General features: G+C 43.1%; 1 protein-coding gene across 3 annotated transcripts in view; it reads left to right on the forward strand.

Annotated features, from left to right (window-relative positions):
• Positions 1 to 6976: 6976 nt before the first annotated feature.
• Positions 6977 to 14673, forward strand: part of LOC112232980 (SAM and SH3 domain-containing protein 1-like) — a 309663-nt gene continuing 301966 nt past the window's right edge. For 2 of the 3 annotated variants that reach the window (XM_042321897.1, XM_042321899.1), the window contains exon 1: positions 6977 to 8398. In XM_042321897.1, coding sequence (XP_042177831.1) covers positions 7892 to 8398 — 507 coding nt within the window. In that variant the 5' untranslated portion in view covers positions 6977 to 7891. The remainder of the gene's footprint in view (positions 8399 to 14673) is intronic. The other variant, XM_042321896.1, reaches the window with a different exon arrangement.

The raw sequence follows: 14673 nt of genomic DNA on the forward strand, positions 1-14673 counted from the left end.
TTTCAATAGGATATTTACTGTATTGCAAAAGCGATATTGAATTGTGTTTGGTTGTCAACAAATTCAAGTTTGTCTACAAATAAAAAATGTATCTCAACCAAGAATCAAAGTTAAAGAATAGGATCACTACCTCAAAACACCACCCTATGGAACAATAGCTTTTCAGAATTCACAGATAAATTGGTCAATGTGGAAAACTAAAAGCATAGTAATCAGAAATGACTTTGTGACAGGAAATAAATGTATTTCCATGAGAGAATTAAAAAGCATTTTTTGGACATACCAATGTAGATATTTTCAAATACATGGAACTTAAAAGTTACATATCACAAAATTGTAATTTGAAATCTTTTGGACATCGGAGCAACCTTGAGGGAATTTTATTTGAGTCAGAAAAGGATGTTCATATGATAGGTAAGATATACAAAACCTTGCAGAGAACATATCCAACTGAAAATCTCTTTGAAAAAAATGTAAACTATTTGAACCAAGAAAAAAACAACTGATGTTGGCACAAGAGAATGTATGCTTAGTCCAGTATAAACTAAACTAAAATTCACAAATGCTACAGTACAACGGTAGAGTCATGTCCTAAGTGTAAAACGAACAATGACTGAATAACGTATGCTTTTTGGGAATTCTCCAAAAGTTATTGGTGGTGCTAGAAAGTTGGCTGTCAGAAGTATTGCAATGTAAACTTACTTTTAATCTGTCTGTCTTCATATTTCAAGACATGGCATAAGGAGAGCTCTCCAGTAGTTACTAAAACACTCAAAGGCCCTTTTCTCAAAAGTGAGTTTACAAGTGTATCAATTTTCAAAGCAGAATTACTTTCCCATTGTTCCTCAAAAATGCAGTGTATGATATAACATTTTGTAACTCTGAGTCTCTACCTTTTACCAATGTAAAAACCCCAATTTCAAATGTTGCTATATAAGACTGAACCCAGGTGGTGAGTCACATACGGGGGTGTAGTGAGATACCCAATGGGCTGGAAGATTCTCTTCTCATCGCTCATCTTGAAAGAAATGTATACTAAAAACCTGGAAATCAATTAAAGCGCCATCAGTAACACAATGGAAAAATCGAACAATTTATGATTGAAATATTGAAGTGTCATGTGGCAAACAATAATGTAGGAACTAGGGATGGGGTTGTGAGCATGTGGGTGGGGACAGATGAGATGTAGCCGTTGTTTGTGTGCGTCTTTAAGTTGTTTGTATGTGTATGTTTGTATCTGGTGTGAGAAAAAAAAAATATATATAGAAATACAATATGATTTTTTTTTAAAGACAAAAGATACGTTGACACAATGTGTAAATGACAAGTAGGAAACATGAAGGGAGGGGGAAGATGAGCAACAGCTACTTACAAAATCTATGTAGAGAATCCTGCACATGCACAGAAGCTTCGGGACCTTTAGCCCCCCCCACAATGGCCTTTTTTGGGGGGACACTATTTCGATTTCTCATTGAGATGCTACTGTGCATAAGCTTAGTAGAATATGCATGCTTTTTTAGAAGAGGACAGTCTTTTGGGGAACTCGTATCATATTAGCTGTGGACGATCATTTTTAACCAAACGTCAGCCCTGTATGTAGAAATGGAGCAGAGTCTAACAGAACTGAGGCAGCAATCACAGGCAATAATCAGCTCTGGGAGCCTCTACTCTGGCCTGGGCAGCCCCTGGAGACGCTACCGTGGGAGCAATCATAGGCAATAATCAGTGATTTGATATCTTCTCCCACAAATGACAGCTCGGATACAGCAGGGAACCACAGAGCATAGCAACATGCCGTGTGGCAGGGAATAAGGAAGACCTAATCCACATGCACCTGTGTGGGAGGAGGTTAAGGACTTCTCAGATGATAACACACCTCCCTTCTGACATCTCTCTCTAACACTCCACTATCCACTCTGAGTCAGATTGCCTTCTTCCAGCTCTGCCAGAGTAACGTCTATCCTTCACCTATATGGATGATAGAGACCCACTAGTGAAAACCAAGAGAACTGCCCAGCAACATGCACAACATGATTCATGGTCTTCTGGGTAGAGGTGATTCTTGGGGTTTCAAAGGGTTTCAGAATGAGGTCATTCAGGGAATTCATGGAGGGTTTCACCAATGTATCTGTAGCCAAGGAGACCCCAATCCTCTCCACCACTATCATCAAAATGAAAAGGCACAGACAGTACTATTAGCGTGGTAAAAGCCTGGACTCTGCTTGTCTCCAGTCCCAGGCAGCTCCTCTCCTCTACCCTCAGGCTGCGTCTAATAGATCTGGCTGCTGTTAACCTGTCTGACCCACTCTCTCTTCTGTCTCTCTTCATTACCACGACGCCCTCCTTAAATCACCATCCCCACCACCTCTCCACCACATCCATATTTACCAGGCCGTATGATAATATGGGTCCCCTCATTCTGAGGTGGTTAGGTGAAGGTTAGATAAGCGTTTGCTGATGTGACAGAAGGTTTCTCTCCTCCAGGGCAATGGCAATACGCATCTGCAGTTCTGGAGGAATGTGGCTAATGCATAGAACATTCCTTTTACAGTAGCCTACTGTATATGGACTAGAAGACAATAATAGCAACACTGTTGTACTGGTGTTATTTACTCAAATCATATCAGAGCTGTGATTCAATGTATGATTCTCTGTACCCTGATTTGAATATATTGTGCAGATATCAAGGAAACTAGTCGAGGCATCGTGTAAAGATAGATGTACTGTAACAGTTAGATAACCTGTCCTATGGAGCTCAGTTGGTAGAGCATGGTGCTTGTAACGCCAAGGTAATGGGTTCAAGTCCCAGAACCACCCGTATGTAAAGTGTATGCATACATGACTGTATTGCTGACTGTATTGACTGACAGTTGCTTTGGATAAAAGGGTCTGCTAAATGGTATTAACTATATGTTTATTACAGAACTGAACATCCAAATTAATTATTTACAGTATAGATACAGAGCGATGAAGAGTGAGGCACTGTATGTATGCAATAGCCCATGCAGTCTGCTCCTACATCCTTCCACTGTGCTCCACCTGGGTAGCTGGGTAGCGGTATGGAAACATGGTATTCCTGGCACTACCAGCATTGACAGCCTTACGTCCTGTGTCCTGCGCTCTGAGTCCACCCAGCGTGACATGCTCCATGTCCCGTGTCCCATCTGTCACTACGTGTCCTATAATCCTGTGTCTGTAACTGATCTAATGATACTCCAATGGCACTCAGCTCCTATGACAGAGGACTGAGGACAGGAAGGGGAAGAGTAAGTAAAGCAAAGCCCTGTGGATGAGTTGTAATCCTGGCTGTCAAGAAATAACAAGCTTTTTTAATTGGACATGATTGATATTTACTGTAGGTTGATGTAAAGGATGGAGTCAGACATACAGTGAACACACCCAAACAAACTCTATTGTGTAAGCACAGATGTTCCTTCCACTTCTTTACTAAGACTCCTTAAGCAGATGTCAATATTATTGAGTATCTTTGTACCAGCTCTTGGCCGTGTTCTGTGTTCTGTCTCCTGAAAATCCTGCTTCCATTACGACTCTCCCTAATATCCTCCCATGTATGTCTGGCATGTTTCTGACATTCCTCTCCAAGACGAGGTCCAAGACGCTCCAAGACGAGGAAATGCATCTCTTCTCCCCTGACTTGTGTGTTGTGTTTATACTACGCAAACTGCATGTCAAATCAAATCAAATCAAATTTTATTTGTCACATACACATGGTTAGCAGATGTTAATGCGAGTGTAGCGAAATGCTTGTGCTTCTAGTTCCGACAATGCAGTAATAACCAACAAGTAATCTAACTAACAATTCCAAAACTACTGTCTTATACACAGTGTAAGGGGATAAAGAATATGTACATAAGGATAAATGAATGAGTGATGGTACAGAGCAGCATAGGCAAGATACAGTAGATGGTATCGAGTACAGTATATACATATGAGATGAGTATGTAAGCAAAGTGGCATAGTTAAAGTGGCTAGTGATACATGTATTACATAAGGATACAGTCGATGATATAGAGTACAGTATATACGTATGCATATGAGATGAATAATGTAGGGTAAGTAACATTATATAAGGTAGCATTGTTTAAAGTGGCTAGTGATATATTTACATCATTTCCCATCAATTCCCATTATTAAAGTGGCTGGAGTTGAGTCAGTGTCAGTGTGTTGGCAGCAGCCACTCAATGTTAGTGGTGGCTGTTTAACAGTCTGATGGCCTAGAGATAGAAGCTGTTTTTCAGTCTCTCGGTCCCAGCTTTGATGCACCTGTACTGACCTCGCCTTCTGGATGATAGCGGGGTGAACAGGCAGTGGCTCGGGTGGTTGATGTCCTTGATGATCTTTATGGCCTTCCTGTAACATCGGGTGGTGTAGGTGTCCTGGAGGGCAGGTAGTTTGCCCCCAGTGATGCGTTGTGCAGACCTCACTACCCTCTGGAGAGCCTTACGGTTGAGGGCGGAGCAGTTGCCGTACCAGGCGGTGATACAGCCCGCCAGGATGCTCTCGATTGTGCATCTGTAGAAGTTTGTGAGTGCTTTTGGTGACAAGCCGAATTTCTTCAGCCTCCTGAGGTTGAAGAGGCGCTGCTGCGCCTTCTTCACGATGCTGTCTGTGTGAGTGGACCAATTCAGTTTGTCTTAAAACTTGCTACCCTCTCCACTACTGTTCCATCGATGTGGATAGGGGGGTGTTCCCTCTGCTGTTTCCTGAAGTCCACAATCATCTCCTTAGTTTTGTTGACGTTGAGTGTGAGGTTATTTTCCTGACACCACACTCCGAGGGCACTCACCTCCTCCCTGTAGGCCGTCTCGTCGTTGTTGGTAATCAAGCCTACCACTGTTGTGTCGTCCGCAAACTTGATGATTGAGTTGGAGGCGTGCGTGGCCACGCAGTCGTGGGTGAACAGGGATTATGGAGAGGGCTCAGAACGCACCCTTGTGGGGCCCCAGTGTTGAGGATCAGCGGGGAGGAAATGTTGTTGCCTACCCTCACCACCTGGGGGCGGCCCGTCAGGAAGTCCAGTACCCAGTTGCACAGGGCGGGGTCGAGACCCAGGGTCTTGAGCTTGATGACGAGCTTGGAGGGTACTATGGTGTTGAATGCCGAGCTGTAGTCGATGAACAGCATTCTCACATAGGTATTCCTCTTGTCCAGATGGGTTAGGGCAGTGTGCAGTGTGGTTGAGATTGCATCGTCTGTGGACCTATTTGGGCGGTAAGCAAATTGGAGTGGGTCTAGGGTGTCAGGTAGGGTGGAGGTGATATGGTCCTTGACTAGTCTCTCAAAGCACTTCATGATGACGGATGTGAGTGCTACGGGGCGGTAGTCGTTTAGCTCAAGTTACCTTAGCTTTCTTGGGAACAGGAACAATGGTGGCCCTCTTGAAGCATGTGGGAACAGCAGACTGGTATAGGGATTGATTGAATATGTCCGTAAACACACCGGCCAGCTGGTCTGCGCATGCTCTGAGGGCGCGGCTGGGGATGCCGTCTGGGCCTGCAGCCTTGCGAGGGTTAACACGTTTAAATGTCTTACTCACCTCGGCTGCAGTGAAGGAGAGACCGCATGTTTTCATTGCAGGCCGTGTCAGTGGCACTGTATTGTCCTCAAAGCGGGCAAAAAGTTATTTAGTCTGCCTGGGAGCAAGACATCCTGGTCCGTGACTGGGCTGGATTTCTTCCTGTAGTCCGTGATTGACTGTAGACCCTGCCACATGCCTCTTGTGTCTGAGCCGTTGAATTGAGATTCTACTTTGTCTCTGTACTGACGCTTAGCTTGTTTAATAGCCTTGCGGAGGGAATAGCTGCACTGTTTGTATTCAGTCATGTTACCAGACACCTTGCCCTGATTAAAGGCAGTGGTTCGCGCTTTCAGTTCCACACGAATGCTGCCATCAATCCACGGTTTCTGGTTAGGGAATGTTTTAATCGTTGCTATGGGAACGACATCTTCAACGCACGTTCTAATGAACTCGCACACCGAATCAGCGTATTCGTCAATGTTGTTATCTGACGCAATTGAGTATAGAGCGAAGCACAGCTCAAATCACTCCCAGGCAGCAGCATAGTCGTGGTGATTGTATCAAACTAAACTCTAACAAGCTGTCAGCTCTGGTTTGATAAAGCATGCATCACTGCTGATGGGCTGGGCTGGCCTCCACATGGACAGACAGGTCTCAGTCATAACTTGTCAACCAGCTGTTTCCTCTCTCTCTCTCTCTCTCTCTCTCTCTCTCTCTCTCTCTCTCTATCCCTTTCTGTTTGGTTTTAGCAGTTTTTCCTTCCACACCAATATTGTGTCTCAGGTTGATGCTGTCCTGTGATGCAGCAAAGGCATGCAAATAGATAGGGAGGGAAGAGCATTGCACATTGGATTGGAGATAGGGAGTCATGCAGAGAGTGGGGGAATGAGAGAAACACAGTCAGTAGTGTCATACTGGCAGTTGTCCATGTATGGGAAGGGTGTGTCTTCCTCTGTCTGTCTGCAGGGTGTAGTGGACTGATCCTATGGGCCAGGGTCAACAAAAAGGCAAGTAAAATAGGAGCAAACAGTCGATATGGCCCTAAAGTGTTTAATTCCCTGATTTGGTATGGAGAGAGAGAGAGGCAATGTAGTGGTCCGCATCTGAAAGCCTTTTGTGAGGCAGAAACCTGCTCGCTCTTTTTCTCCCTCCCTTGCAATAGCAACATGAAAACAAAGACCATAAATAATTATGTAGTCACCATTTTCAATGTAATACCAGTAGCAGGTAATATAGTATATAGTATACTGTGGGCCTACAACCAGTATTTCAGTACCTCAGCTGTTAGACAGGGAGTGCTAGTGCTTGATAAGAAACGAGACCATGGAAATACTGAATGAGAGAGAGAGAGAGAGAGAGAGAAAGAGAGAGAGATCAGACAGTAAGGGGAGAGACGTGAATCAAACTAGCAACGAGACTGCTCGTTTAAACTGTATGAAAGGCAGATGAAATGAGCTCCCGGGAGCATCTTTCTCTGCCTCTCATGGTACACTTAGGACTTCGTGTGGGGGGGATTCGTTGACGGTGACAGGTTGTAAAATAAGGAATTCCATCACTATTTTTAAAGTCACACGAGGATCTGGGGGCGTGGAAGGCTGAGTACACAGACCATTTGGCTCGTGGAACACCACATTGAAAGTGGTTTAGCCTATGTGGATTGTTGTACCCGCTCTAGCTGCTTGTAGTGCTCCAGCATACCCAAAACCATTTGGACACAACACGGTTCGTGCGGTCGTGCTCATTGGTACGGTATTACTTTGTTTTCAAATTATATTTTCTGTCAATTTCCCATCCGTGGAAAAGCCTACGGCAATACTTTCTAATCCGACTGTATGGAACATTTTTATTTTATTTTTTTAAACAAATCATGTTCTCTGCCTAAAGCTATTGTTTATGGTGACCACTTGTGAGCCAGGCATGTCAATATGGACGAGTAACATCGATGGCGAAATGACACCGGGGATTTAATAGCTGTCACCGCAGCCACTGAAATCATATCCTGCAAATATTGGCAGGTGACAAATTCACCTGGATGTCAGCCTACTTCTTTTCACCGACCCTTTTCAACAGACCGGGTTATTGTATATAGCACAGGGACCGCACATCTTCCATATTCCCTAAAGGAAACAATACGATTTTGAACTGCATACTGTTTATTGGGATTGAGTCATGGATTACAACATTTGCATTGTCCATTCTTCGCGTGTTCTCCGTGCTTAGACCGCATTATTTGCGAACAGATTTGGTGATTTTCATTTGCATTTAACAATGAGATTTCAAATCCGTTTGGGAAAGTAGTTATAGGAGAAGTGTTCTGTTCTGCATTCTCTACATTACTTACAACACCCAAACATGACAAGCACCGGACCCGTTATCGTGTTTGAGTGGCTGAAGACCCTCCAGCTCTCTATGTATGTGGAGTCCTTCGTGGATAACGGCTACGATGATCTGGAAGTTTGCAAACAAATTGGGGACCCCGACCTGGACGCTATCGGTGTATACATACCGCACCACCGCCAACGGATCCATGACGCGGTGCAAAGGCTGAAAGACGAGGATAAAGAAACTGCGGCGGGGCTGTATTTTACGCTTGAGCCGATGCCCCCCGCGTCTGAAATGTACACCAGGCATCTGGTGGACCAGTACGATTCCAAACTGCGGGCGTCCAAGTCTTGGACCGAATCGAACGGTGACCGGGTGGGGGGAAAAGGGGGCGCGTATCTGGGCGCACAGAGGAACCTGACGCTTGGCAAGCGGAGGGAGTTGGTGATTTACCCCAAATTGAAGCTGAAGATCATGATTAGAGATAAACTAATCAAAGATGGAGTCAACCTCGCCAGGCCGCCATACTCAAACAAGGTAAGATCACCATCAAGGCTACCTCTTTCTGGAAAGCTTTATAGCCAATGCATAACAACCTTATACCCAATCTCATGCCATGCAAAGGATCATCCATCAACCAAAGCATTTTGAATCAGAGCAAGATACTACTCATGAAATACATGTCGGGTTGGGTATCATATATATGGGCAGTTTCACTGTAACGGAATTGCGCAGAGACTCAGATTTTGTACTGGTGTGCCAAACATATTGTGCCAAACATATTGTTCCTTCCAATGTTGCCTCATATTTTTTTCGGCACTAAGCAAATTTCAGGTCTGCTGAGAGCAAACTTGAACGTTGTGAAAATTATGTGCAACTTCAAGCGCGTTTACTGTGAACAGTGAGGCTGTACCTGCTTGAAATTACAGTTTTAACAGTGTCCCTGTAGGCTACTGTGGCTACTTGATCATAATGTAGGCCTACCAGAGTGGCCTGCCATCAAAAACAATGGAGAAAATGCATCCCATAACATTTTAACATGGAAATAGCTGTTCTATCATTCAGCCTACAGTAGCAACTAATGAGTAGTGTTCAATGTAGGCCTACATTCCTTGAGACATTAACCTGTTTATTTACTTGTCCTTCAGACAAGGACGTGACTGAAAATGTTGTTGTGTTGTTTGATGCAACATACCACTTTGCAAAATAAAATGTATTATTATTCCCATACCATTATTACAGAGAATCAGACAAATGAGGCTACCCTCTGCCTTGTGGCTACTTAGCTTATTCAGGCCTGTCTCAAAATGCAATACTGACCCTTAAAGACAAAAAAAGCTCTTTATCTGACTTGCTTTTCAAAGATGTCAAGAAATGTACATGTTTTGTGCTCTTGTAGGAAGCAATCACTCCCTTATTGCTGACTACAAATGATCTATAACTGGGCTAATAACTCACTAACTAGCAAAGGATATGAACAAAATGTGCACACGTGGCTACATGCATCTCTCGCTTTGTTCTCAAAATAAGCACATCTACTCACTAACGCTCATGTTGTAAACACAGTCCAGTTCAAAGTAAATGGCACAGATCCATATATGGCAATGGTCTATTTTCATATAGGCCTACTGCAGCTCTGATTGTTTATTTGGCACCAGTGCGTGTCAATGCAATAGAATCCTACTCCGATGCGTTCTGCCTACAACAAAATATATTGCATAGTTCGTTTTGTTTCAGTGCGTTGCATTGAAAGTGGCGAATATTGCTTTGATTCGATCACAATTGCCACAGTAAAGGGAATCATTGATAGTGTTAACAGGGAACATTCTAGAACAGTGGTCACCAACCTTTTCTGAGACAAGATCACTTTGAGTCAAAATGCAAGATGAGATCTACTGCTCAGATTTTTTTAACATGATAAAAAAAAACATATGCTTATGCCAAATTAACCAATTAAAACATGCAGTAAACTATAGTCCCAATAGATTGTCAATGCATATTGGCTTCGCTTGAATTGTCCTGCCAATGCATTGTAGTTCGGGACATTTAAAAAAATTAATTTAAATTTGAGGTAGACTATATGATCACACCCAGTGGCGTTCCTTCATTCAGGCCAGGTGGGGCAGAGCCACCAAACATTTTTTGCATGTTATTTTGGCATTAATACTTGTCACATATCAGTTTCCAAACAATGTAAAAACTCCAAAATGCAGGTGTTTCAGCTTAACTCAGTGCTTTCTGTGGTGGTGGTGGGGCAGCCAGCGGAAAATACAAAGTGCCGTGATTGGCTCAGTGTTCTGTCACTCATTGGGACACTTACGTCACAGCAGTGTCCCAATGTAGCACTGAGGGAAAATAGGAAGAACGTGCATTTTATGGCTTCTAAAAGTGTTGAATGCAAAGTGTTGATGGTGCTGAGTAAGAACTTAAACATGAACTTACTCATAAAAACAGCATGTCTGTATTCGTTGTTTTCGTTGACAGTCTCTTTCTAGTCATGGTTTTAAACATGTTGAAATATCATAGTATCTACTCTGCTGTAGCTTTCTTTTATGCCTGCTACGTTACTGCAGACACGGTCATCTGAGCCATCCGATTGGCCAGCAGTAGGCCCATAGTGCACATGATTTGTTCTCTGGGCCCGCCGGGAAGGCACAGTTTTTACCCTTCAGACACATGAAGGTAACAACAGCCTGAGACCCAAAAAATAAAATAGGAACATAAGGCTTTATCGTTGGGTTTTTTCCAGAAATGTTTGGAGATCAACTAAGTCCCTGGGAGCTGTGCAGTAGTCTCGGTTGCTGTGCGTGCATGCAGCTTGGAGGGAACATTGGCTATGACATGACACATTGACTTAGGTCATTTTTTAAACTATCTTTTGGTTATTGAACTACAGTAAATGAAGTGGATTTACACCAGGTAACAGAATTGAGGTAGCATCATTTCTTTACGAGTCCCTGATCTGTACTACACAGAAATGCATACTTATGGAAGGAATGTCATTCTCTTCATGGTGATGTATCCTATAAAGCTACACAAAGGTAGAAATATGCAATATCCTACTTTGTATATTTGGGTATTATTCTACACACTGGCTATTATTTTAATGAGCTCAGCCACCAAACAAGACCAAATTTGGTTGGTCCAGAACCAATCATAGACCGCTATGTTTCACAGGTTTGGACATCAAAGTACAGCTCAGCACAGCACAGTAGAGTAGAGTTCAGTACAGTAGAGTAAAGTAGAGCATAGTTCAGGACACTACAGTAGAGTAGAGTACAATACAGTACATCATAGCGTACTCAACTCTTGTGTGCTAGACTATACTCAACTGAACGTTCACTGTACTGTCCTGTACTGTACTGTACTGTACTGTACTGTACTGTACTGTGCTCTCCAAACTTGCAAAACGCAGGCTTCCATTGGTCTATTGAAGCAATTATTGATCTATGTTTGGACCTAATCAAGGCCGGTCCAGACCGTACCAAAAAAGCAATGTCTGCGGACGTTGAGTTCAAGGCCCGGGCAGACTGACCAAATTTCAACGACTTTTCAACGTCCATGAACATCCGGTGTCATCAGTGCTCACTGGGTAAGGATGCTGGTTACAGTAAATGGAAAGAGAGGGGGCTCACGGTGTCACAAAGAGAGATGACATTCACTGGAGAGAGAGAGAGAGAAGAGGGAGCTGCAGAGAGAGGGAGGGGACTGTTTCCACATTTGCTTTGACCACCAGACGAAAGAGAAAGAAGACCGTTATTAGGTGAACATAACAGTAGGCAGGTGGAAGGGAGAACTGTAGCAGGTGACCCAACTGTGGTTTATGACTACTATCATATCCCATTTGGTAACAGAATTTCGAGTTTGAATCGCTTAATAATTCATAAACCAAATAGATGTTAGTAAAAACACTGTAACTAATTGGTAGGTCTACTTTTAGTTGTTACTTCCGTGAATTTTCATTATCCTCTCCCCTCATGAGGGAGAGAAATTGGAAAATATGTTTGTTACACACTTCAAAACCAAATATAAGTGTTGATATTAGTTGGCAGGGGTCTTAACTTAAACATTATTGTGTTTTGATGTATTTCTAATACATTTGAAGACTTTTTGTGGTAGTTGTTTTTAAGAACCATTTCCATCTGTTTGAGCAGAAATCAAAGCTAATTTGCTTATTTCTAGTATTTAGGAAATAACATGTTGAAACGTGTATATATGCCTTAATAAAAAAATAGACTTATCTTTCATATGACACCAGGTTTGACATGCTCCTATGAATTTCATGTTGGTGCTCATGAGTCCTTTTACATGGAAATGCCCATATGCATCTCAGATTAAGTAGTTATTGATCAGAGGCTGAGCCATTACTGTATGTCAGGACTCAGGAGAGCCCTGTCTGGCCCTATTTTCCCCTGGGGTTGTGTGAGTTAGTGAGTGCTGCCTTGGTAATGGCTGGCTGCTGTGGATCAATGATCAGGAAGAGGAAGAGCCTTCATTCACTCTCTGATTTCCTGTATACACAGAGAGAGGGACAGACTTGTACATGGTTGATTGATTCACACTTACCTGTCTAGGGTTTCTCACCTAGACACAGTGTACACTCTCCAGCCCTTAGACCTCTTTGAGGAATTGGCGGATCAGCCTGCGACTTGCCCTTAATGGCCAAGGCCATTTGAGTTGATTAATATGTGTCGTCAATGATTAAGCAGCACTTTTCAACCGAGGGTGTCCAGCTGCTGGTTTTCTGCTGGAACTCATGTGAGGAAGCAGATTGAGAGCGTCTTTATATCAGACCACTGGCTCTACATCAGATGCTCAAGCCTGTTGAGGGCTTACTCAATGACAACTCTGTTAGTAGTGAGCGAAACACACACACACAGCTTTTGTCAACATAGCGTGCATTTCATGTCGATAATTAGATGTGAAATGTCAACCATTCCTGAAGAGATCAGTGTTTTACTCTACAGAGGATTTCAGAGGATTATCCTATGCACATGTTATTTGGAGGCTTTCCATTTGAATTTATTTGGGATTTATCCAGGATCAAATTTCAATAAGTCTAGAGACTGTTAATTTAGGTGTTTTGTCAGCACTTCTTCTGCTTCGTTGTATTCCTACCATTATCCTTTTCTCATAAAGGGGAATCCCACAGAGATTTGGGATTTTTTATGGGATTATGGGTTTACATCATGCTGAAACAAAGTGTTGGCTCCAGAGGGTTAAACTATCCCTCCCTTTGAAGGCTATATTTATTTAGAGCTAAAGCTTTGACATTGAAGCTTTGGAGTAGAATGAAAGGTTCAAGGAGTTTGTGTGCGTGTGTGTGTGTGTGTGTGTGTGTGTGTGTGTGTGTGTGTGTGTGTGTGTGTGTGTGTGTGTGTGTGTGTGTGTGTGTGTGTGTGTGTGTGTGTGTGTGTGTGTACACAGTATTTGTGTGTGAAACCCTGCAGTAGAATGTGATCCAGACCAGTGCTTTTCTCCTCAGGATCGAGTTAAGTGTGAGGAGCCCTCAGTGATGGAACTGACCAGCTGGCCTCTGATTGGTCAGTGAAGGGTTCTCCTATCTCTGCCCTTGAGACGAGACGTCTACTCCACTGGAGATGGAGATGGTATTGGGGGGAAATAGAACAGAGCTACTGACAGTTGACAAGATAGCTGTCTCAACGAGGCTTACACAGTATATCAGCATAGATAAGTCAATGTAAGTTGTGTAGAAGGTTCAGTGTCTGGTGTTCAGCTGTTTGCGATGTTTCCCTGTTTGTTTGTGTGCTAATGTATAGACACAGTACTTCCGCCAGCATAGCTCAGTGATGATCCTCTGAAGTGTCATTGACTGCCACGTTCTTGTGAGGCTATAGGACCATAAGCCAACGCTTCACTACAAGTACTCTACTGGGAGACATAAATACACATGATCCTTATCTAGACCACAGGGAGCCCTTGTCTAGGAGAGAGAAACGGGTTATCATTGCTCCTGAATGTAAACACATCTCCTATGATTGCACTGTTCTAGATCTCTCATTGGGGAACAATACTAGCAGTAAAGATGGTGTTTGGCGTGTAATTGATGTGTGCAGTGCAGCCATATGACTTGCTAATAGCTACTTAGATAATACACTTATACTAGTCCTTTCGAATTCATCTTTGCATTTTCCTAACTGAGAAGAGACTTTGACACCATGAACGACAAAAGCTTTTAAAAAAGAGGAAAACCAATAAACTGAAATTATATTTTCTTCCCGTACCGGTGCATGAGGTTAGGGAGGCCTACAATTAGAGGTTTGTTGCTTTTCTCTGGGAGAGCTGCAGCAGTAATCAGTGATTTGGAGCGCCATGGCTCGTCCCCTTGCTGTGTTGTGGTGACACTGTTGCCATTCCAGAGCACGGAGGCTGAGGAGACAGAAGGGGGGTAGCACAGCCTCTGTATCCAGTCTATGCTATCTACAAGATGCTATATCTAACCATATTGAACCACATACCCAGTGTAATTCTGCCCCTAAAACAAAAAGAGATCTGTGGTCAAGTCATGGCATTTCTGCAAATGAAAGTGGAGCTGTTGAATTAAGTTCAATGGAACAATTTGAACAATTGTCCTGTCTTCATGTGCCAAAAGGGATGCATAAACAGCAGCAGTCTACAGGATAGTGCTCTAGCCTATATTTCCTCTTAAACACATGAGGTGGAATGGATGGGAAGGATAGCTGGTTAAATGTTATGGCTTTGCTACGCTGATTTGAGTCTCTCCCTTTTTAGCTACAGTAGCGTCCACAATTTGACAGTCAATGAATGTCCGTGTTGTAGGGTTTTAGATA

This window comes from Oncorhynchus tshawytscha, linkage group LG05 (assembly GCF_018296145.1).
Source record: "Oncorhynchus tshawytscha isolate Ot180627B linkage group LG05, Otsh_v2.0, whole genome shotgun sequence".
Classification (NCBI taxonomy): domain Eukaryota; kingdom Metazoa; phylum Chordata; class Actinopteri; order Salmoniformes; family Salmonidae; genus Oncorhynchus; species Oncorhynchus tshawytscha.